The sequence below is a fragment of the Polypterus senegalus genome, chromosome 17 (assembly GCF_016835505.1).
Source record: "Polypterus senegalus isolate Bchr_013 chromosome 17, ASM1683550v1, whole genome shotgun sequence".
NCBI lineage: Eukaryota > Metazoa > Chordata > Cladistia > Polypteriformes > Polypteridae > Polypterus > Polypterus senegalus.
Window position 1 is genome coordinate 77,917,510 of NC_053170.1, and position 26,799 is coordinate 77,944,308.

The 26,799-nt window shown below is 39.8% G+C and overlaps 1 protein-coding gene across 1 annotated transcript in view; it reads right to left on the bottom strand.

Annotated features, from left to right (window-relative positions):
- Positions 1-26,799, bottom strand: part of pabpc4 (poly(A) binding protein, cytoplasmic 4 (inducible form)) — a 156,022-nt gene that overhangs the window by 23,280 nt on the left and 105,943 nt on the right. Inside the window, exons 5-6 of the mRNA XM_039739399.1 lie at positions 8,797-8,891; positions 2,461-2,598 (exon numbers count right to left, since the gene is read on the bottom strand). Of these exons, the coding sequence (XP_039595333.1) occupies positions 2,461-2,598; positions 8,797-8,891 (233 nt within the window). The remainder of the gene's footprint in view (positions 1-2,460; positions 2,599-8,796; positions 8,892-26,799) is intronic.

The window sequence follows — 26,799 nt, forward strand, 5'->3', positions numbered from 1 at the left end:
AGGACTGTGTTACTTTTCTGCAGAAAACCTCTGTAGTATTTATTAGTGTTTCCTAGAGAAAAGCAAAATAATATTTGAATCAGCTGGACACAAAAAAATAACAGATGACGTAGAAACCATTTATTTTGTGTAAATAATTTAAAATGCAAACACATTCATGTGGGTATGTCAACATTAGTAAACTGCTACCTGCTTTAAAGCTTATTACAAACTCATTGGCAGTCAGCAAAGATTTTGGCATCTTTTTTGAGCACCTTTTTCTTGCAAAGCAGTGACACTTTTCATAATTTTATTTTCATTTAGCAAGCATGCATCTTTCCACCTCGCATGGAGTCTGTGAGCAAGAAGGACCCAAAAGGATGGTTTACAAAAGTCACAGTACTTTTTTTCATAAAATCACTTAGTTATTTAATTGCAATAAGAAGAGCAACACTTCTGCTGGGCACATGAAATAATAAATGAAGTAGAAATTAATGTACCTGTGATGGCAGTATCCTTGGAATTTTATTTATTTTTTCTCCAGCCGTCTGGAGTTTTTTTTGTTTTTTCTGTCCCCCCTGGCCATTGAACCTTACTCTTATTCGATGTTAATTAATGTTGATTTATTTTGTTTTATAATTGTGTCTTTCATTTTTCTATTCTTTAATATGTAAAGCACTTTGAGCTACTGTTTGTATGAAAATGTGCTATATAAATAAATGTTGTTGTTGGAACCCACTAGGGGCAAGAGAAACTAGCATTTAAAAAAAAAACAGACCTTCCATGCACTACTTGTAGGACAGTTTCCAAACTTGACTGATATGAATAGGCAGACCAAGAAAGCAGTAGTTATTGTTGAAGTAAAGACTTTTATATTATGAGAAATATGATAATGCTGCAGGTATTGACTTTAAGTTGTCCTGAAAGAGCTTTTCATGGCTCAAACTAAAAACATACACAAAGCTATATAGAGTTTTCTGAAAAAGTGTAGAAAAATGTCACTAACTCAGTATATTGTCAAAAGGGTGAAAGTGCACTTTGATTAACTCCTAAATTTGGTGAATATGTCTGTAATGACAGAAGTATTGGATAGAATGTATGTAGCTGAGATCATAGCAGAGGTTAAAATGTTGCATATTGGGAAAACATAGAAGATCAATAGAAGTTGAACTGGATAGTATCAGTGTGATTTGGTTAATACAGTTCCTTCAATTCTGTAGGGACATACTTTGAGACTTGGGAAAGTCTGTGTTAGCGTAATGGAACAGACATTCTGGATGACAGCTTAGGAGCAATGTGTATTCTGCCCCGGCATGGATAAATGAAGTGGCTCATTGCCCGCACATATATACTGCAGTAATTATAGAATTTTGCAAATTATGCTATGTATACTTGGAGGATTTGTTATAATTATACATCCTGTGACCTCTTGGGAAAAGCATAGCAAGACTCTGTGGTCCCTGGGCCCCTGCTGTATGCTATCAGTTTTTATATGTGTGCAGTAACAGTTGTATTTTATACCTGGCATAAATTCTGAATTATTTAAAAGAAGCAAAGAGTCCCAACAAAGGCACATCCTGTTTTCAGCTCTGTTTGTAGCTTTGATGGACAGGATTTTAATTGAAAGTAGAGGTTTAAAGAATGTTTAGTTTGTGCTGCATTTCACAGAGGGATATTGCCCTGGCTGAGGTGGATGCCACTTTTATGTCTATTTTGTTCATTATGTATGTTAACATTGTTGATTATTGTGTTTGTGTTTAAGCATGTTTTATTACGTGCCATGTGTTTTGTGGGGAGTCCCCCAAGAGGCAGAGCCACCTGCCCATCACTATCAAGGGACCTTCCTCAGCCCTATAAAGGTAGAGACAACCCACAGTTGGTGAGTTTCATTTGTGATTTTCTGTGCTTTTGTGAATTAATGGAGTTTTTGAACCTGTACTCTATTTTTGTGGCTTTGCTCCTTGGATTTCAGACTGGGACTTTGTTCACTTTTGGGATTGCCATATAAAAGCATTAACTTCTGTGCCTTTTGTCTTGTGATCTTTGGAATTTGTTTATGTGCCACAAAGCATTCTTGTTAAAATGAGTCTTTGATTGAGGACGTTCAGCCAATTAATTATTCAGAAGATATATGTGGAAAAAATGCTACGAGGTTCTTTTATAATTATGACAATACACTTTTATAACACCTCAATGTGACTGTGACCACTCTTTTATCTTTAGCTAAGTCAGAAGTTTTTTCTTTTTAGTTTTCTTTCTTTGTGGTAATTCTTGTATTTAACTGTTTGTTTTAATAATTATGAATGTGTGTATTTATCTACTTATTTATTGAGCTTCTGTAAACAGCCAAATACCACCCTTGGGAGAAATAAAGTTCTGTCTACCTAATCTATCTGTTCATTAGTCTGGGCTATACAGTAATGTAAAAAGCTATTATGCTTTATCACCTGTACAAATCTTAATTATACTATTCATAAATACCTGGTAGCGACTAAGGCGCTCCTGCTTCAGCTGCTCAAACTTACGCTTGAGCTCCGCTTGCCTTTCGACCTTCTTCTGAGCACGCCCAACAAAAAACAATTTCCCATTAACCTCTTTTCCATTCATGTCTTCCACAGCCTGAAACATGAAGTTGAACAGTCAGTGAAAATGGTTCCATTGAGCTTAATACTAATAATCAAATTGAGATGACAATTATAAACAATGATGATGCACTATTGATATAACAAAGTATGTTCAGAAAGGTAGAAGATCTCATTAAAAAGAAAATTAAACATCATAATTTTATTACTGTACTCAAGACCAACAGACAGATTAATTAACGGTGGCAATGTAGGCTACCACAAGCTCTCAGCTTCAGCTCCCACAGCTGCATACATTTTTTCCTTCTTTGTTATCAACACTAATCCTCTAGAGAAAATTCAAATTAGATTTGAATAGACAAAAGGAGGTCTGAAAATTGAAAGTACACCTAATGAGAAGGATTTAGGAATACTAATTGACTTGTCACTATAAACCTTGAGACAGTATTCATAAACTATTAAGAAGGCTAACAGAATGTGCAGAGTTTGTGCTCAATCCCCAAACTTCATTCTGAGTAATGTACACGATTCAACAAGGGGGACTACTGCTCTGATGATCATACTCAATTCACCAAAGGGACCCTGTAACTTTAATGAGTACGCTTGATACAACGAAAACCGTAAGTTTAACCCTGCCTGGACTGACAAATACTTGTTTATTTTACCGCCACATCCAAAAGCCAAACCAATGTGTTTAATTTGTAATGAGTGCGTTGGAGTATTTAAAGATTACAATGTGCGGAGGCATCATGTTGAGAAACACCACACTTTTCCCACCAATTTTCCAGAGGGATCTCAAGAGAGGGCTGCAAAAGTGCAGAGTTTGATTGCATCTTACAACCGGAGCAGTACTACCATGGTGCGGTCATTCACAGCCCAAGAGAGAGCTACTGCAGCATCCCTTCGTGTTTCCTGGATACTGGCAAAAAAGAAAAGGCCATTCACAGACTCTGAAACCGTGAAGGACTGTATGCTGGCTGTCGTGGATGAGGTGATAAATGACGATAAAATTAAAATGAGCGTGGTATCTGCTATAAAAAACGTACCCCTGTCAGATACTTCAAACATTCGTAGGGTTGAAATTCTTGCTGCAGATGTGTATGAAACGCTGTTAGGAGACCTGATGAAAGCTGATACTATGTCTATAAGGACACACAACTGGCGATATAGTCTTTGGGAAAATTTCCGCCTTTTTTTAAAGACAGAGGTCTGGATATGAAGCGTGTGTGCATGCTTGTGACAGATGGGACTCTGTCCATGACAGGGAAAGTGAATGGTTTGGCAGCACGCTGGTCTGCTGTTGCACCTCAGTTGATCTCCTTACACTGCATTGTGCATCAGGCAGTGTTGTGCGCAAAACTAAGCGGGGCGATCAAAACGACAATGGACAGCGTTATGGCTATAATTAATTTTATTCGCTCCACATCAAGTCTCCAACAACCGCTTATTCTGCATGCTGCTGTCAGAAATGTCTGCTGAGCACCACGACCTTCTTTTGCATAATGACGTGACGTGGCTGTCCAAAGGCAAAGCATTGGAGCGTTTCTGCGGTCTCAGAGAAGAGATCATAACTTACCTCCGCGGCAGCAAGCAAAAAAAGGCAGAAACACACTTGAGTCGCATACTGGACGACAACTTCATGGCCGATGCCTGCTTTCTGAGCGACATATTCAAACACCTGAACGATCTCAATTTGGGACTACAAGGCAGAGACAAAACTGTCATCGACCTTGTGGAACAGATCGCGCATTCAAGTTAAACTGGACCTTTTCGCAAATGATTTGAGCACAGGCCGAATGCTGCATTTTCAGACACTCCGCAAATGCATCTCATCCCCCGCACAAATCACGGATGTGATGACAGGTTTCATTGCGATGTTGAAAAATAACTTTGCTGGTCGATTGGGTGGACTTGATCTGCCCACAGAGTTGGCCGTTTTTGTCAGAGACCCATTCACTGTTGCAATAGAAGGGGACTTATCCGCCAGAGCTAAGAAACTGGTACCTTCCATTGACGAGAGGAAATTCACACTCGAACTTGTTGACATGCAGTCATCTGTAACCATGGCACAGGAGCTTTCCACTAACGGGCCTGCAATGTTTTGGACTGATGTCAACGCACATCAATTCCCTAACATTAAGAAAGTAGTGATCGTCATGTTCATTATGTTTGGATTAACATATACATGTGAGTCAAGTTTTTCACACATGAACTCCACAAAAAGCAACTTCGTTGCTCCCTGACTGACCATACTCTCCACCAATGCCTTCGAATTGCATTGACAACTTGACAAATTACGAGCCTAAAGTCACTGCTCTCGTTCAAAACAAAAGAATGTCACTTCTCCCACTAAGTCAGCAGGGTAACTGTAGCCTACAATACATCAATATAATGTGGGATGTGTAACAGAGGCATGCCTAATCACACATGGTGATTTAAAATATGTTCCCTCTGTGTTGTTATAGTTGTGAATACTGCGCACTTTTTATTTTATGCACTTTGAGATGTTCCTGGGTCAAATGTGTGCAAGTTGTTTATTTTGTTTCAAAAGGAAACAATGTTATTTCTAATAGCCTACTACTGTGCACTATTTTGTTTTATGCACTTTGTGATCAGATAGGTTAGATATGTAGCCTAGGTCAGTTTTTTTTCTTTTGTAAGTGGAAAAAATAGGGGCTACCTCAGATTCTGTTAATTCAGCTCTTTTTGTATGCACCTTTTGCTCTGCAAACTGACCAAAGTTAAAAGAGAAACAACGAATAAACCTTATGTTTTTCAATAAATTTGTTTGCGTTGGTTTTAAAATTTGTCATTACGAGCTGCTTTGCCGCTAAAATGACTGGCCCAGCTAACCTTCTTGGTTTGACAATCTGGCCCAACTGAATTTGTAATTGAATAGCCCTGCCATAGGGCACACTGGGAGATGGAATTTTGAGCAGCCCTGTTGGGTTCGATGGGTGCTGCAGGTATGGCTGAGCCCCTTGTGGCAGCGTTTCCACCACACCCGGAAGTGATGCAGGTAGAAAGTCATGGAAAACCTGGAGCACTTCCTCATGCCCTATAAAAGGAGCCAGCTGCCACTACTTGAGGAGCTAAAGTTGGGAGAAGGTGGACAAAACTTGCCAGGAGGAGTGTAGATAAAGAATAGGAGAGAAGGAAAGAGAAGAGGGAGAAGAAGAAAACAGTGCTTTATACTGTGTATGATGCTTGTGAACTGTGCTATAAAGGTGGTAAACACAGGAAGGTGTCCTCATTGGCTATAGTGTTGGAATACTGGAACATTAGAACAATTGTGACAAGAAAAAGCCATTCAGTCTGACAAGATCACCTATCCTGTTCACCTACATTTTCTAAAAGTAACATCAAGTCTAGATTTGAGGAACCCTAAAATCCTACTTTTCACCATACTGCACAGTAACTCATTATGTCTTTTGTTCTTTGTGTTAAAAAAGACCATCTGAGAACATGAAACACAGTATGAGGGGATGTCTTAAAAGAAGGTTCCATCCATCATCCAACCCGCTATATCCTAACTACAGAGTCACGGGGGTCTGCTGGAGCCAATCCCAGCCAACACAGGGCGCAAGGCAGGAAACAAACCCCAGGAAGGGCGCCAGTTCACCGCAGGGAACGCACACACCCACACTAGGGACAATTCAGGATAACCAATGCACCTAACCTGCATGTCTTTGGACTGTGGGAGGAAAGTGGAGTACCCGGAGGAAACCCATGCAGACATGGGGAGAACATGCAAACTCCATGCAGGGAGGACCCGGGAAGCGAACCAGGGTCCCCTAACTGCGAGGCAGCAGCGCTACCCACTGCGCCACCGTGCTGCCATAAAAGAAGGTTTCAAAAAGAAATAGTGAAACTTTAAAAGACTAGAACAATTGTGATAAGAAAGGGTTATTCATCTCTACAATCTTGTCCATCCTATTCACCTACAGCCTCCAAAACAACATGTTTCTATGGTCCATTGCATGGAAAACTTTCAAATTTTTATGTACAATCTGTTTCCCACCACATTCTCATATTCTTTTGAAAAATGTATTTTAGAAAAATGGCTGATATCTACAGTACTAATTAACTTAATTTTAAACTGAAAAGGCTAAGCTCATTCAATCTTTTCTCATGGCTCATAGCTAATGATTTGTTAGATTTAAGCCTATTTAAACTAAGCAGTACTTCTTCCTCTACAACTTCCAAATAATTATGAACCTCCTTGTTGACCCTGTTACTTTTGGGAGATTCTTGACTTCTTTACCCATGTAAACTTCTGAAATATGCATGTTCAAAGCATTTGCTGTTTGACTGTCTATATTTTCTAGCTCATACTTACTGTTCCTAACATACTTCAATTCCTTCTTTACTTTTCTTTTACTATCAAAATTGAAAATGTTTCTTGGGTCATCTTTCTCCTTTTCTGCAATATTTTTCCAGCTGCCCTAATACCCTTCTTAACTGTAGCTCTCATGCTCAATGCAAGCCTATGCTAACAATAGAATTTTAGCTGAAAATAGTCATCTAAAGAAAGGAGTTGACATAACATGTGCAGAATATCATTTGGACTAACAATTAACTGTAACAGTGGTGAGAAGCACACATCTTCTTGCATTCTGGTATGGATGATGACAGGAAATAGAAGTTGCAAGAGGATGAAATTATAGTGGTCAATGAATACCCAGAACTCTGAATTGTTAAAAAATTGTTCAGTAGTATACTGAATACTGGTTCCTGTTGATTCATACAGCCAGAATACCACAGAAATAGGTCATTAATCCATGAATGAGTCCCTCTGGGTCTTAACAATGCAGTCTTTTCATACTAATGTAAAATAATTTAATAAAGAGTTTTCCAGTATCTTAATAAGAGTAGAACAATCTGAACATTGTTTTCAAATAAGCTACATGGCAAAAACTTACCAATCTACATTTTTTTTTCTGTAAGGCAACACTCAGTGGTGCAAGGATAATAAAATTAAAGAGACCTTCACAATCACAACTCATGAATGGGATGATACAGAACAATATATTTGGGTCACAGTTTCACTGCCAGGTTTTTGACAAAATAAGGAATATACTGGAGTTAACATGAGCCAACACTCTGTTGGATTCATGTACTGAAAAATGTAGGCTGTTATGAAAGTAAAAGGAGGACTAACTTAGTATTAAGTAGGCATGTTTGATAAAGTGGCCCGAGTGTATGTTACCCATGAACAAAATCAAATGAGAGCACAGCTTATCCTTGTACTATAATGTATATGACAAGGAGTCAATCTATAATCTTCAAACCATTGTGCCTATAAGTGGATGGCATTTAGATTGGATTACTGTAGTGACAATTATAAACTGTAGCAATTATGCAGCAATTTCTACAATTATATTTTTCCAGCGATCAGTTTTGAGTGAACATTTGACCAACTATTGCAATTCATGGATATATTGCTGACATCTGCAAAGGTCATTAAGCTGTCCAAGAAGAAAAACGTACATACTTTAATATCATTCCAGATTGTCTGTTGTAACTCCATCAGTTGGCCTCTAAACAAATAGTCTGCGGGTGGAAATGTGTCTAAAACATTACAAAACACATTGATCTAACCATACTAAGCTAGTATTAATATCCCTATGTTTTCATCAAATTAAAGTAAGAATTTATTTTAGGATACATCTTCCTTTTTGCCAACTGCTGTATGTACATCACAAATCAATTTACTGCTTACACATCTATAGGCAGACTTACACTGCAGTCCTGTAACTTTTACTGTTGCAAGACCAATTCAAGAACATACAGCAATAATGTTGTTAGCCCTTTAAATCTAGTCTGTGGTAATAAGCCTTCAGAGTCTTTTGGGTGTCTTTTCAGATGCACTGGAATCTAAACTGTATCCCTGTACTTTTGAAAATTCATTGACTACTCCCAAAACTCTGTTCCATTAATACTTTTAGAAAATTTCTATGCCTATAGTTAGAAGGTTTTGTCTTGGTTTCATTGCTGTTGGCTTTAATTTTTGTAAAGGACCTTGACTTACATTGTTGGATGAGTACTACATTAATATCATTTTTAAATGTGAAGGTTCTCCCCAAGTTCTTCTGATATGCCTATTCCTTTCTACCTCTCCTTCCACCTCTGTGGAATCTTTGTCAAATGCTTCACTGTCACCTCTTTTTCATGCACTAAGTGAAAGAAATATGCAGTACCTGACTATATTACATACATGAACAATTTGTTTTACCTTATTTGCATCCTCATGATTTTCATAGCTCACAAATCCAAAGCCTTTTGATTTGCCAGTGAGGTCGGTCATAACTTTGACGCTGAGAGTTTTGCCTGAAGGAGAAGGAGAAAGCATCATTTTAGCACAGAAAGAACTGAATATGTGTACTTTAACAACAACTAATAGAATTATAGTTTATAACTACTATACCAGTCTATAATGGCGAAAATACAGTTCTAGATCTCACTTATCTTAAATTTCTGACATAAATGGGAAAAGTTTGGAGAAACTGATACAACCCTACAATTGGAAGCAAATCTGCCTAACTATTCTATTTATTTACGAGAAGTTAGAAATTTAAAAAATAAAACAAAAACAAAAAACAACAAAATAGCGCAACAATGGAATATGCACAATTTAAGCTGATAAATGAAAAAAATGGTGATACAATGAAATATGTGAGACTGATTCTTCTGTTTTGGAGAATTTGAGACTTAACTCAAAATTGACCGATCTGAATAATATTACTTGATTATATGAATAAAAACTATATTTCTGATAAATTTCAACCATGTTTTAGACGAGATTATTATACATAAGTGGCATTGGTTAAAGTAGTTAGTAATAAGTTGCAAATAATAAATTGGTTCCTTTTCACTTAGATTTGAATGCAATATTTTACACTATTGACCATAGCATTAACATTATTTGACTTAGTGGGTTGGTCTGTCTGGCAGTGCCTTAAAACTGGTTTCATTTTTATATAAATGGCAGAAAAATTTATATTTGGTGATTGTTTATCAATGATCCATGATATTGACAATTATTTAGCACAAGAATCAATTCTGGGCCCACTGTTGTTCTTAGTGTACATGCTCCTAATGAATCATATTATTTCGAAACACATGGTGAACTACCACACCTATGCTGCTGACACAGCTTTATTTATCTATAGACCCTTAGGCTCTAAACCTTCTGACCTGTGTCTTACTAGTATTGCAGAATTGTTCAGAACAAATTTCCTCAAGCTAAACAAGAAAGAAAACAAATTTTATTTGTTGTCAAAAAAGAAAAAGTGAAGGTTTTATAAATAAATTTGATTTCCGGCCTTACATAGTCAAGTAAAGAAATTAGGATTTATTGTAGATTTAGATGGGTTTAGATCTATTCATCAAATATATTAACCATATGCTAAGCCTATATTTTTTCATTTAAGAAACATCACAAGAGTTTTATAACACCTCAAGATGCTGAAAAAAGTATAATTTTTTATTTTAAGGTAACTAGATTACTGTAATGTACTCCTAACATGACTGAATAAGAAAAGGCAAGAAACTTAACCAGTCAAAGAATATCCAAGGACATTATACCAAGTTTAGCATTGTTACATTTATTACTTGTGTCCTATAGAAATGCTTTTTGAATACAATTATGCATATACAGGTAGTCCCCAGGTTACGGACATCCGACCTACGACTTACGAATGGGGCCGCAGCTGCAACGTATGCGCCTCAGCAACTCCCGCTCCGTCAGCTTTGGCCTGGGGATGCTGCAAGCGGTGGCTGGATGGAGCCTGGAAAGGGGCGATTTTGCTGCTCACGCAGTGTAGTGTCCCTCGGGCAGCTCCTGGCGGCAAGCGGTTTCACTGCCTGCCCACCACACATGGCTGCCCCATTCGTTCTCGGTGGGTGGCTGGTAATGCTGCAAGCAGTAACCCTGTTGTGGCTGAACGGAGGCCATTGAGGATGAACGGGGCGGCAGGGGGTAGCATTGTAGTGTGCATCAGATGGCTGCCTATTGAATGGTGGGCGATTCGCTCCCTGGCTTTGGCCGCACTGTGTTCGTTCTCAGTGGGCGGACAGGGCAGGCAGCATACTGTAGTGGAGGCGACTGTGAGGTGGGCTGGTGATGAACTACCCCTTGACGCCGCCATTCATTCTCAATAGCAAGCCTGCTTGTACTGTTACACACATAGCAGAAAGTTGTCTCTTGTCAGTACATCAGACGTGCTGACGAGGGATGCCTTCCTGCTGTGATAGCATGGACAGTGCTGTGCAGAAGAGCTCAACTTAACCTTTTGTCTTCACCCTCCAAGAATGTCTCTGAAACACAAATCTGATGCAAGTGCTGGTGATACAGTAAAGAAGAGAAAAACCATCACCATTGAAAATAAAGTAGAAATAAAAAGGTCAGATCATTCATTGGCAGAGCACTTGGTTACAATCGGTCAGCAATAGCATTTATTAAAATTTTTGTACCTGTTCCAACTTACATACAAATTCAACTTAAGTGCAAACCTACAGTCCCTATCTCGTACGTAACCCGGGAACTGCCTGTATAAGGTATAAAAAATGATGCCGCTCCTCAGAGGGCGATGTTGTGGAGCTCTCCGAGTCAAGATATTTCTTTTTGATCTTCTTACTTTTTTGTGCCGAGTTAAGGCATACTCTGCAAACATTTTCTATGATCGGGCGACCTTATTACAACTGAGAGAGCGCAGCCATGTCGGACTTTTCGACCTGATCTCGCTGGAATTCTACCCTGAGCTAGCATGCTATGCTGACTTGATGCCAGGCCGGCCCCCAACAGGGAGCTCTTCTGAGAACAGGTCAGAACAGAGGCGCGGCAGACGGGGAGGAGCTGACCGAAGGCACCGCCGCTTGGTTAGGAAGGTAAGGCTAACCCTCCCGGTCATATTGTTTGCAAACGTTCAGTCTCTGGAAAATAAAATAGACGAGCTCTACGTTAGGATTTCCACGCAGAGGGACATTCAAGATTGCTCCATATTGTGTTTCTGCGAAACCTGGCTGGGGGAGAGGACACCCGATGAGGCAATAATACCAGACAGCTACACTGTCTTCAGGGAGGACCGATGTGCTGCGGACAGTGGTAAGACTCGTGGAGGAGGTACAGCCACCCTTATTAAACAATCGTGGTGTACCGACTGTAAGACCCTTTCTAAATCCTGTCCTGAAAACGTGGAACATCTGACTTTGAAGTTAAGGCCATTTTACCTGCCCAGAGAATCGCAATGCTTCATTGTGAGTGTTGTGTATATCCCCCCTTCTACTAAGGAGAAGACTGCACTGAAGGAACTACACGATATGATCAACGAGCATGAAAACACATATCCTGATGCCGCTGTTATCATTCTGGGAGATTTTAACCACTGCAATCTCTGAAAAAACATGCCTAAACTGCATCAGTTTGTGACCTTCCCCACTAGGGGAAATAAAACACTGGACCACTGCTACAGCAAAATCAGAAACACCTTTTCAGCTGAACCAAAACCTCATTTTGGAAAGTCTGATCACCTGGCAATTCATCTCAATCCAGTATACAACAAAAGGCTTAAGACAAAGCCAGTCATAGCCAGGACCGTTAACACCTGGACTGATGATGCAAAAGCTAGTCTGCAGGGCTGTTTAGAGGCCACAGATTGGAGCATTTTCAAAGAGGCCACTAACGATATCCATGAATACACAGAGACTGTGAATGACTACATTAGTTGGTACACGTCTATATGTGCCCCTCCCAGGACTGTGTGTATGGTCCCCAACAAAAAACCCTGGTTTAATGGGAACATAAAACAGAAAATCAGGAAGCAGCGGGAGGCCTTCAAGTCAGAAGATCAAGTGGAGTATAAGAGAGTCCAGTACGAGCTGCAGAAGTCCATCAGAGCAGCAAAAAGGGCTCACTCACAAAAACTTGAAGGCTACTACCTCAACCACAACATGCACAGCATGTGGCAGGGAATTCAATCTGTCACAAACTACAGAAGAACCACAAAAACAACCACAGACCCCCGAGATGCCACCCTTCTAGTCAGCTTTACACCTTCTATGCCAGGTTCGACAGGCTGAACACAGACACACCCTCAAAGGCCCCCTGTGACCCCACGGACACTGCCTTCCAGGTGACACACACACACAGGTCCTGAAAGCTCTGAAGAAGGTGAACCCCCACAAGGCTGTGGGACCCGATGGCGTTTCTCCCAGAGTCTTGAAGGTCTGTGGGAAACACTAGTTGGTGTGTATAATGACATCTTCAACCTGTCATTATCCCACGCAGAAGTCCCCTGTATTTTCAAATTCTCCACCATCATACCAGTCCACAAATGACTGGACATATCCACCTTAAAAGACTTCAGGCCAGTGGCACTCATATCAGTCGCCATGAAGTGCCTAGAAAAACTGGTTCTCACGCACATCAACCACATGGTCCCAGACACTGTTGACCCCCTCCAGTTTGCCTATCGCCCCAATTGATCAGTGGATGACGCGTTAGCAATAGCCCTAAACCCCACTTTGCAACACCTGGAAAGTAGCAGAACATATGCCAAGATGCTCTTCCTGGACTACAGTTCTGATTTCAATACAATTCAACTGGGCAAACTGATCGAGAAGCTGACAGACATTGGTGTTCCAACTCCCACCTGTAACTGGATTTCCTGACAGATAGACCATAGGTGGTGAGAATGGGAGGACGGGTGTCTGCTGAACTCACAGTCAGCACAGGATCCCCACAAGGCTGTTGCCTCAGCCCCAAACTCTTTACACTGTATACTTATGACTGTGTCTCCACCCATGGACAACACCTTCATCATTAAATACGCTGATGACACCACCATCCTGGGGCTCATTAAGGGGGGGGGAGGGGGAGTCAGGGTACAGGACCCTGGTAAACAACATTCTTGTCTATGGAGAGGAGAATGACCTCATCCTCAACACAGGCAAGACCAAATAACTAATACTGGACTTCAGGAAGAATCCTCCCCCTCTACAGCCTCTCGTCATCAAAGGGACTGAGGTGGAGAGGGCTGACAGCCACAGATTCCTGTGACTGCAGGTTACATCAGACCTGAGCTGGACTCTTAACACCACAGCCACAGTGAAAAAAGCCCAGCAAAGGCTTTATTTCATTAGGCTGCTCAGGAAAGCTGGCCTGAACCATCACCCTCTCACCCAGGCCTACAGATGACTGATACCTTATTGCTACATGTCGGCACCAATGATATTTAATTTACAGCAATCTGAGATATTAAAGAGAAACTTCATCTCGCTATGCACCAAAGGTAAAAGAAAATGTCAGAATTTAATTGTATCTGGTCCCTTACCAAGATTATATAGAGTGGATGTGATTTATAGCAGATTGCATTTCCTTCACTGCTGGCTAGAAACCTGGTGTGCAAATAAAAGCATTGTGTTTGTGAACAATTGGGATGATTTTTGGGAAAGGCCTGGATTTTTCAAAAGAGATGGTCTTCATCCTAACTGGAGGGGATCTTATGTATTATCTGAAAATATGGCAGCAAAACTGCCTGGTTGACTGATCAGAGCACCATCCAGGCCACAGTCATATGATCTTAAATTACAGGCTGTTGTTTATCCCACCTGTTACCCAAAATCCCTGTTGTGGGGCATCCAGCAAATTTAGTCTTGATACAAACCTTAAATTAAGTGATAACCAAAAAATAAGGTGTATAATTAGACCAAGAGATAAAACCAGACCCTCCACCAGGGGCATCTGTAATAGAAATTTACTTCAAATTAAAACAAAAAATATATCACCAGTTCAGAAAGAAGCATGCAGTTTTAAATGCTGTTTATTGAACATTCGCTCTCTTGGCAATAAAGCTGTTTTGGTAAATCTATACTAATAAAGGGCAAAGCCCTCACTGACTGACTGACTGACTCACTGATCACTAATTCTACAACTTACCGTGTAGGTTGAAGGCTGAAATTTGGCAGGCTCGTTCCTTACAGCTTACTTACAAAAGTTGGGCAGGTTTCATTTCGAAATTCTACTCGTAATGGTCATAACTGGAACGTATTTTCGTCCATATACTGTAATAGACTGCAGCTTGACAGCCATGGGAGGCGGAGTTTCGTATTAAAGCAGTTAACCAATCACATTTCAGCCGTCATTTGTTGCTGGGCAGAGAGAATAGGCTGCAGCTCGATAGCTGTGGGAGGCGGAGTTTGTATTAAAGCATTTAACCAATCACATTTCAGTCATCATTTGTTACCAGGCAGAGAGGCTTTTACAATCCGTTGTGCAGGCACTCTAACACAGAATAAATGTCGATTAACCTGTTGCTTCAACCAATCAGATTTTTAGTTGGTGTCAGTAGGGCCCTCTAGCAGGCGTACGGCAACGTCACCGTATTCAGACCCATTGATTGGATAGAAGCTGATATGAGGAACTCTACGAGGCCACTGAACGCACCGCAAACACTCCAAGCGAAAGATCGTCACGCGCACTACGGTCAATTTCATGGTAGGATTCTGGACAATATTATTTGCCAGACAAAGACCAGATTTCAAGACCACGAAAACCTGATATTTGTCACACTCCTCGAGCCCCAGAAGTTTCAGGAATACAAGAAAAAGTTCACGCATGCAGCCTTCTCCAGTTTAACACAAGAGCCACGGAGCGCTTTTTGATCTGTCTCGGCTAAAAACAGAACTGACTGTAATGTATGCCATGGATGATTTTGCAGGAAAATTAATATTTAATATGATTAAATGAATGGTAAAAAAGTAAGAGCGAAGTGAGGGTGACTTATTCGGGCAGGCAGGCGACAGCTCAATAGCTCGCAGGCTCGATGTAGTGCGCGTCAAGTCGATCATTCTATTTGGATATAAGTAGGTTCTATTTAGTCGACACAAATATCATTGGTAGGAATGTAAGTTGAATTTAGTCTTTAAATTTCTATGTTGAAGAAAAATGTATGCAATGATGACTAAATTTAACTTACATTCTTACCAAACATATTTCCGTCGACTAAATAAAAATTAATTACTTTTAAAATTTAAACAGAACTTGAACAGATACGATAGTTCATAATACCCACGAAGCACTAAGTGCACGTAAGAGCAGGAGTCATCCATTTTAACAAGCAGCGTATTGCAATGATACGAAATAGCCTGCCCATTTAATTATTTAGGAATGGATAGATAAATTAAGATTTTGTACAAATAATACTTTTCATTTTTCTTTCTCAATGGACTTTGGCACCCCCAGGAACAGCTGCTTGCACCCCAAAGGGTACATATATGTATATATGTACATACTGTATATATATGTACAGTATATATGTACTGTATATATGTGTATATATATATAATATATATATATGTGTATATGTAAATTTCCCCTTGGGATTAATAAAGTATCTATCTATATATATATATAATTATATATATATATATATTGTGATGTATGGCCGGCTGTTCATCCTGGCCAATACCCCCACACCGCCAGGTGGAGCCCTCACTGCAGAATGGAGGTGCCCCGAAGACCAGCAGGGCATTATGGACATTACAGTCTTTATTCACAGCCCTGCTGGATACCATGGGGGCTGCCAGGAGTCGCTGCTGGGCGGCCCAGAGACTATTTGCCTTATGCCCAGGAAGTACGTCATAGTCACGTGGACAAAGGGAACGATGTGCTTCCTGGGTGAAGAAAAAGAAGGATTTTTATCTGACTCAGAAGTGCTCCAGGTCACATGGACAGAGAGGGTGAAACGCTTCTGGGTCAAGGAGTATAAAGGACTGTGGGAGAACCCAGACGGACAAGCTGAGTTGGGAGGCAGGGTGGCTAAGCATCTGGGAGATTGGAGGATTTGTTTATTGGAGTATTGTGTATTTGATTATTGGAGTATTTGGGAGTGGAGGGTGCTTTGTGCACTTATTATTATAATAAATAATAATTATTTGGACTTTTACCTGGTGTCTGACGAGTGGTCTGAGGGTACAAGGGTGTGAGAAAGCCCTAATCTGTCACTATATATATGACAGCAACACTCATAACAGTGACAAACAATTACATTGACAATCATGTTAAGTTATTTTGAAAATGTTTCCTTTTCTTTTTCATTACTTCTTTAACACACTACTTCTCCGCTGCGAAGTGCGGGTATTTTGCTAGTGATATTATATTAAGTACAAAATCTGATCTGTGTCTTCTCACTGAAACCTTAGTAAATGTGACACTGTTCCCCTAGCTGAGGCGTCACCAGATGGATACTCGTTCCTTCATAAGTCTAGAGATTCTGGTCGAGGAGGAGGACTTGGAATAATTCACTGTAACAAAATGCAAATCACGTCAAAAAATCTAGGCAACTTTACATCCTTTCAGGCATTCATTTTAAATATTAAAACAGATTCCAAACCAATTATAGTGCCAGTCTGCAGACATCCAGGGCCATATTCATTGTTCATGACTGAATTTAGCAACCTATCTGATTTGGCTAAAAATTATGATCACGTAGTACTGATGGGGGATTTTAATGTACACATTGATGTGGAAACTGACACTTTTACCAAATGTTTAACTTAATTGTTAAATTCAGTAGGATTTTGTCAGATTGTCAAAGGTCCAACTCATAATCATAACCACACATTAGATTTAACTATAACTTATAAAGTTGAAATTCAAAATTTAAATATTACTCCATAAAATTAAGTTATTTCCGATCATTACTTAATTATATTTGATTTAGTTCTGCCCTTGCCAACGCACTCACAGATTAAATGGTAAAAAATGGTAAATGGCCTGTATTTGATATAGCGCCTAACTAGAGTTCAAGAACCCCCCTAGGTGCTTTACAACACAACAGTCATTCACCCATTCACACACACATTCATACGCTGGTGATGATAAGCTACTATGTAGCCACAGCTGCCCTGGAGCACACTGACAGAAGTGAGGCTGCCGAACACTGGCGCCACCAATCCTTCCGACCACCACCAGCAGGAAAGGTAGGTTAAGTGTCTTGCCCAAGGACACAACAGCTGCATTCTCATGCCGGGAGCCAGGATCGAACCTGCGACCCTCCGATTGCTGGACAACCCGCTCTACCGACTGAGCTACTGCTACAAAGACAGTGCAACATTTAGATTGTAATTCTGCTTCAAAATTTGTAGATACTTTAAGTAATTTGAGTGTAATTGTAGAAAACCATTTAGATCAGTTAACATCAAATGTAAGCATGGAAAACAATTTAGATCTGCTAACATTACATTATAATGTGACCTTGAGAGATTCTCTGGACACAGTGCCTCCCCTTAAAACAAAAGTGATCAAAGCACATAGAAACTCTCCCTGGTTTAATGAAAACACTTGCGCTCTTAAATTAGAGTGTCGAAAACTGGAGCGCAGATGGAGAACAACAAAACTACATGTCTTTCAAACTGCATGGAGAGAGAGTGTTAATAAATATAAAAAAACCCCTCTTTAAAGCTCGCTTAGAATACAATTCTATAATAATAGATAGCTGATTTCATACAAGGGATGCTATTGGAGGATGGCTGAGAAGCTAACAATAAGAGCACACAGTTAAGTTCCTGTGTGCTGAATGGCTCAGTGACAAAGCACCAAATTCGATTCCGCGGCGTTAACCAGGAAGTCTCGTCTCGCTCATTCAGGATCAACATATTTCGCTGTGTAAAGAGTTAACTTTTGTGCTCTTTTGTGTTTATCTTTGTGCATAGTCAAGCCCTTCATTATGGCTCTAAAACAATCTGCTCCTGCTACTGCTTCAGGGGCTGTGCCCAAGCGCCAACGGAAGATGTTAACGATTGCCGAAAAGGTAAAAGTATTGGATATGTTGAAGGAAGGGAAAAGCTACACCGCTGTAGGACGCCATTACAGCATCAATGAAGCTACGATTCTTTTTATTTAAAAAGTAGGAAAGGAATAGATCTACGGCCACAGTGTCCTTTAACCAGGGTGCAAAACGAGTCTATTAACTTTCACAGGCCTATATGTGTGAATCATCTCTTGTGTCAGCAAAATGCTTGATCAGAACACAACTGGTGCCTCTGAAATGTGAATCACCCCTTCTGGCCCCCTCCCCCTTAGCTTCATGCGTCCGGAGCTGTGGGCAATGAGGGGCCAATAAATCATATATTTATGTGTGTAATCTATTGGTTTACGTGCAAACACTATTGGTTTATGAATATTTACTATCGGTTTGCATGCATACTTAATTGGTTTGCGTGCGTACAATACTGGTTTCATTCATATGAACTATACTGGTCCGTGTCTGTATATTATCGGTTTGTGCATGAACTATATCCGTTTGTACGTGCATACCATTGGTTTGCATATGAACTATATTGATTTGCGTGTGTCACTGGTTCCAGTACGATTTGTTATTGGTTTGTGAGTGAACTGCATTGGTTTACGCTTGCATGTTATCGGTTTGCGTATGAACTATGTTGGCTTGTGTTCGGTGTCGGTCTAACAATGAATTTGCGTATGCAATATATTGGTTTCATGCACGTCTTATACTGGTTTCATGTGGGTAACCTGTCGATTTTGCACTTGAAGTCTACTGCTTGTATGTGTGCACTATGTGGGTTTCGCATATGAAACATATTAGTTATGCGTTCACAGCCTATCGCAACTCTGTGTATGAACTATATCGGTTCTGCGTGTGAACTATATTGGTTGTTCACGTGATCTTCAGAGGAAATGGGCGGGGCAAGAAACAGGAACTCAAGGGCCGGTAGAGTCATGGTGTGTAAAGAGAAGTGGCTGGGAGACACATTTGCGTTTAAACGGCACTATATATTTTTATCCGCACAATACGTTTGCGAAAGGACTTGGTGGTAATTATTACTATTTAACAGAATCCACCCTTGTGTCTGTAATGAACACAAGGCTGAAGTTAGGTACGTATTGGGCCATCTTCTTATTTGCTCGCACCCAGCCACAGTACTTTTTCACACAACTTTTGAAACCAGTTATTCATTCTGAAGACAAAATATTCTAGATTTACTAACGCCTTTATCCAACATACAACATTTAGATACTACTGGTTACATTCGCCCAGTGCCCCCCGTGCCACACAGACAGGTGAAGTGACTTGTTTATGGTCACATAGTGGCATTATCAGGACTTGAACCCACGAACTCAGTTTAAAAGTGCAGTTTTAAACACTATGCCACAATGCTTGCACATCTACAACGTGTATATTAATTGGCATAATATAAACTTGTCCAGGGCAGATTCCATTGTTAAAGTTCAGTTTTAACATTTTCATTCCGTTCACGTTTTGGTTGAAAATCTGGAATATTTATTTTTTCAAATAATTGATCATTTTACGGATTAATGTACACACTGTTGAATATTTTGCCTTGCTGTTAATATAGAAGAAGAAGCTGGTTTGTGAATAAGTAGCTGACTGCAAGCTTATACAGGATATAGCTAGAAGTGAATAAAAAGGCAGCTGAATGTGCACCTAACAAAAATAATTGCCACCAAACCCGTTCACAAACATACTGTGACATGCAAAAGTATTCAACCCCCTTGAAAGTTGTCAATTTTTTTTTCATTCCGTATTTTTTCTTATGCTGTAACAAAACATTTCCAAAGTCAAAATATACTATTTTATGTAGACTTTTAATTGAAGAAGAAAATCTCCAAAGTTAGTGTTTACATTAAGTGTTTAAACCTATGTGCTTTGGAAGCTCCAGGTTTACACCAATGACAAATTAATTACAAAGGTGGCAGGCATTTGACAGTCATATTAAACATAATGAGGTGCTACTTTCTCTCTGGATATAAAAAGCCCCCTTCGTAGGCGCTGTAGTCTTTGGTGGACAGTCTGAAAAAATGAAGACAGAGGAGCATTCTGCTGATGTGAGAAACAAAGTTATTGAAATGCACAAGGTAGCAGGAAAGGACTATAAAAAATATCAAGAGTTTGAATGTCCCATTGTGCACTGCTGGATCCATCATCAGAAAGTGGAAGGTTCATCACAGTACCCAGAATCTTACTAGAACAGGCCGTCCCTCAAGACTGAACATCAGAGTCAGACATCAACTGAAGAGAGGAAACTAGAAATCCAACCGTCACTCTCAGATGTTTGCAATGCTTTATGGCTGAAACTGGAGTGAAGGTGCAGGGGTCCACAATTTCAAGAGCTCTCCATTAAACAGGCCTCTACAGGAGGGTGACAAGAAAGAAGCCATTCCTTAAGATGGTCCACATAAAAGCACATATGGTGTTTTTCCAGTTAAATGTGGGGAGAAGGGTTTATGGTCAAATGAAACCAAAATAGAACTTTTTTCTCAGACTTCAAAGAGGTACAGAATGTGTGGTGTAAAACAAACACTGCCCATGCCACAAGAAACACCAGACCTACAGTGGAATATGGTGGTGGCAACATCTTGCTATGGGGATGTTTTCATGTGCTGGGACTGAGAATCTTGTCAGAGTTGAAGGGACAATAGATGGGCCCAAATACCACACAATATTGCAGGAGAACTCGTTCCAGTCTGCTATGAATTTAAAGCTCGGGAGAAGATTCATCTTTCAAGATGACAATGACCCTAAGCATTAGACCAAAGTGACACTGGGATAGCTCAAAAACAGACAGGTGAATGTTTCGGAATGGCTAAGTCAAAGCCCTGATCATAACCCTGTTGAGAATCTGGGGCATTGTTTGAAAACTGCTGTTCAGAGATACCATCCCACCAACATAGAGGGTACCTAGAAATCATGCCAAGAAGAATAGGGAAGAATCACGCCTGAGCAATGTGCAGAACTGGGGCATATTTACATACCCCAAAAGAATGAAGGCTGATACTGCAGCAAAAAGGTTCTTGACAAAGTATGAATAAGCTGGGCCTGAATGCTTAGTTAAACAATCACTTTGGAATTTTTCTTTAGTTAAGTTATTTGGAGTTTGATAACGTTTTGTTACAGCACAAGAGTTCACTTTAAAAATACCAAATGGATAAATATGTGGACAAATCTTTTCTCATGCATAAAATTAGGATGACTTTTTAAAGGGATTGAATACTTTTGTACGTCACTGTATGTTTGTGAAAGGGCTTGGTGGTAATTCTTTTTACTAATATTTTCCCTTAATTCTGAAATGATCACAGGGCTGAAGTTAGGTACGCATTCGGCTGGCATTTTATTCACTCCCAGCTACTTCCAGTATAAGCTTGCAGTCAGCTACTTATTCACACAGCTTTTGCAAAGCAGCTTCTTATTCTATTATAACAACAAGGCAAAACATTCTACAGTGTGTACATTAATCGGCATCATTACAGACTGATTCATTATTTGAAAAAATAAATATTCCACATTTTGGTCCTGCGTGGGTCAAAATTGTTACTCTAATTTAACAAATGAATCTGTCCTGGACAAGTTTATATATATCAATGTCACAAAACTATGAAAAGTGGCCCAACGTCATTTAACACTTTACAGTGCCAATTAAATATCACAGTAAATCCCATTTATCTGATATTGAAGTCAGATTACATTGTCACATTGTTTCACCCTGATACTCACACTGGGCACAGCAAAACTCTGCTACATCTTAAAAAAAACGTATCTGTCATTTCACAAAACTGTGAAAGGTAAGGTGGCCCAATATGATGTAACTGACCTATGCAAGTCCTAAATGTTAAATGTTTAGTTTTTCAAAGAATTGACACGTTTAGTCAATTAATATACACGTTATAGATGTGCAAGCATTGCGGTTAGGGCTTTGCACTTTCAACCCTTTGTTCGTGGGTTCAAGTCCTGAGACTGACACTGTGTGACCCTGAGCAAGTCACTTCACCTGTCTGTGCGGCGCGGTGCGGGGTCGCCGGGCATAATAAATCTAACTAGTAGTAACTAAATGTTATGTTGCATAAAGACGTCAATCGTAAATGTTGAATATTTTGCCTTTAGAATAAGTAACAGTTTTGCAAACACTGTGTGAACAAGTACAGCTGCGGGTTGCAAGCAAGCATGTAGATGGGACCGAATAAGAAGACGGCCGAATACATACCTAACTTGAGCCTTGCGTTCATTACAAACTCAAGATTCTGTTAAATAGTAATAATTACCACCAAGTCCATTCGCAAACGTATGGTGCGGAAAAAATATATAGTGCCGTTTAAACGCGGATGCGTCTCCTAGACACATCTCTTTACACTCCATTAGTCTACCGGCCCTTGAGTTCCTCTGAAGATCACGTGAACAACCAGTTCACACGCAGAACCGATATAGTTCATACACAGAGTTGCGATAGGATGCGCACGCATAACCAATATATTTCATACGCGAAACCCACATAGTGCGCACATACAACCAATAGAGTTCAAGCGCAAAATCAACAGGTTACCCACATGAAACAAGTATAAGACGTGCATGAAACCAATATAGTGCATACGCAAATCCATTGTTAGACCGACACCGAACACAAGCCAATATAGTTCATACGCAAACCGATAACATGCAAGCGTAAACCAATACAGTTCACTCACAAACCAATAACAAATCGTACTGGAACCAGTGAAATACACAAGCAAATCAATATAGTTCATATGCAAACCAGTGGTATGCACGTACAAACGGATATATTTCACGCACAAACCGATAATATACGGACACGAACCAATATACTGTAGTTCATATGAATGAAACCAGTATTGTACGCAGGCAAACCAATTAAGTATGCATGCAAATCGATAGTAAATATTCATAAACCAATAGTTTTCACACGTAAACCAATAGATTACACACAGAAATATATGATTTATGGCCTGTTTGGCCCCTCATAGATACCTGCCAGCTTGAGCGCGTGCAGATCCTGTCAGGTCCTTTCTGTGGAAAAAGAAGCATTTCACAGGCAATGATTCAGAAAATATGGCTGTATAGGTAGGCATTATTTTATTTTACATTTTTCTAAAACCATCAAATCTTTATCACTTGAGTGAAAAGGAAAATTGCCCTTTAAAATCTGTACACATATGGTAAGGCTCGATAATTAAGAACGAGAGCGGCATCTCATATACGTATATAGTGTTTGACAAGCACCAGAAAGAACAGCCAAGAAACTAATAAAATTCATCAGTAACTTTCAACTGGAGTAAAAGCTGACATCTGACGAGGAGAAATAACCAACAGAGCACAGCATGTGGTGAAAGCTTACACCCTATGGTTTCCTGGCGATTCAGCTAAACACAGAAAGGGATAAAGGTGAAATTGGCGCTGAACATCAGTTGCAGGGCAGCACGGTGGCGCAGTGATAGCGCTGCTGCCTCGCAGCAAGGAGACCTGGGTTCGCTTCCCGGGTCCTCCCTGTTGCATGTTCTCCCGTGTCTGCAGGGGTTTCCTCTGGTTTCTTCCCACAGTCCAAAGACATGCAGGTTAGGTGCATTGGCGATCCTAAATTGTCCCAAGTGTATGCTTGGTGAGTGTGTGTGCGCCCTGCCCTGGGTTTTGTTCCTGCCTTGCGCCCTGTGTTGGCTGGGATTGGCTCCAGCAGACCCCCATGACCCTGTGTTAAGATATAGCGGGTTGGAGAATGACTGACTGACATCAGTTGCATCCTTTCCCTGCTCACCATGGGGATGTTTATATGTTGTTTGTCATCTAGCATTGCACAGTTCAGGTTTTCGGCTGCCAATACAGAGAGCTTCACCTAACAAAAATGCTTAGTTAATTTAGAGTTGTTTGGGAAAATACATGATTTGAAGGACCACTTTAGGAAGTTGATAGTAATCAGGCAAATCAGCTCGGCTTGTTTAGACAATTCAGCTACTTCTGATTCAGCTTCTCTCTCCAGGTGCCACTGTAGTCAGTGGACGGGCAAAATCAACAGCACAAATTTAGCCATAGTGCAAGTGGGTAACAGTGAGATGGGGATATAAGAAGTCAAAATATAGCTCCTCGGCACCCTGGTCACCAGTTTGGATCCAAACAGATTCTCAGCACACTGCAGCATACCTGTGGAACCTGAGAACACTAAAGTGCTCATAACTGGTGATTCCATGGTGAGGAATGTTAGAATTCCAAACTATGTAAATCCAGTAGTTTATGATAAATGCCCCCCATGGGCGAAGGTATCTGACATTGAGATAAATTGGATCTTCTGGCCAACGATGAAGTATCTAATGACATTTATTACTAATGATATTTATTTACAGCAATCTGAGGTAATAAAGGGGAAATTCATCTCTCTATACATCAAAACAAAAATAAAATGTTGGAATTTAATTGTGTCTGGCCCCTTACCAAGATTATGTAGAGGGGATGTATTCCCTTCATTGCTGGTTAGAAATCTGGTGTGCAAATTAAAGCATAGCCTTTGGAAACAATTGTGATGATTTTTGAGAGGAGATCTTTAGTTTTATCCCAAAATATGGCAATAAAAATGCCTGACTGACTGATAAGAGCGCCATCCAGGCTGCAGTCTTGTCTTCTTAAATCACTGACTTGTTTTTACTACCTGTTACTATTTTGAAGTTTCACTTAATATTTTAGAAAACAAGTGGAAGCAGCCATGCACTGAGCACACGCTATCTCCATATGTGCAAAGCACTCAATCATTCGACTTAAAATCTTCTGTTGAGCGCATTTAACTCATTTAAAAGTATCCAAAATGTTTCCAGGGCAAGATTCGACCTGTGAACCTTGCAATCCAGTTCCAACCTCACTGGGCCACATGGTTTGGGCATGCATCAAATTAAGATCATTTTGGACAAAAATCTTTGAATGCCTATCAGACAGCCTTGGTGTCACAATCACTCCTAACCCATTAACAGCTGTTTTTAGTGTACTCCCAGACTGGCTTAAAGTGGAGAAGGTCAAGCAAATTGTAATTGCCTTTACCTCACTACTAGCATTTAGACTCATTTGTCTTGCTCAATTGGAAGAATCCCACTCCATCACTTTTAACTTAGTGGGTAACTCATGTCCTATACTGTTTGAAATTGGAAAAAATTCAATTCTCACTAAGATGCACTGTTCAAAACTTTTTAAAAATATGGCAGGATCTAATCAACATTTTAGAATAAGCTTCTATATTGGGGAAAAGGATACTCTTTCTTCCTTGCTGCTTTTAAAGATTTGCTTTGTTCATTGGCTATCCTTGATTTCTTTTGATAGATATTATTGTTTTTCATTTATGTTAATTAGTTTCTAGTTTGGCTTTGATGCATTTGAACAAATATGTGCCCTCATATGAAATAGTTCTGAATTTAGTGAGTGGTATAATCTATCCTTGCATTTTGCCTTGTAGTTTGTACTATTGTATTTATCTAGCAATGTGAAGAAGATTACTCGTGTTCTGTTATGTGTATTGTATTTACTCAATTTTTTGACACCCACTGCACACCCAACCTACCTTGAATTGCCCTTCCCAATATGTCAAGGCCTTCAAGGCTGCCAAAAAAAACAGATCCTGTTAAAGCCCATTCAGACATCCCTTGTGTAATTTTGGGGTATACAAGAAATAAATTGTTGTTTAAGAATATATTACAAATTCTTGAAATTTAGAGTTTAGAAACTTTAAGAAACCTGCAATCAATGAAAACAAAACCAAGAAAAAGCAGCTGTTTAATGTGTACAAGACATTTACAGTAACTCCAGTAGCTGTAGGTTGTATACAGACATTAAAGTCAATGGCTAAAAATGACCTTTGGGAAAGTCAACCAACAATTAGAGAACTGCAGGCAATGCAAAAGCTGACCCAAGAGATTCTTTCAGTATTTCAGTAGGCAATTGTCTATTCTTTATTGGCCCTTGGAATTGACAGAAAATTGTAGGAACTGAATTGTCCACCTGTGGGCATGCTTTTTAAATAATGGTGATTGTAATTCTTCAGTTGACTGGCAGTCTGGCACTTCCTGGAGGTAGAGCTGGTTTCATTGTACTGTTCCTCAGTGATATTTTTAAATGTCTTGTCAAACTGCCCCAAAAACACTCTTATAGTCCAGTGTATTGAGGACCATGTCAACAGAATGCAAATTTGGCAGGTGCCTTTCTGCACCTTCTTGAAGTACCATTGTCTGGCCATTTCCTTAAAGTTGTTGCTGAAGAACTGGAGACTATTGTCACTCAAAACCTTATCTGGGATTCTGAACCTAGCAAGAGATACTTTCATCTTTAGAATAATTTGCATGTTTTTTCTCTTTTAACTGAATTCTTATAGACTCAGTTAACAATGTGACATGCTTGCTGAATGCATTATGGACCTTCTCAGTCCTTTTCACAAGGCC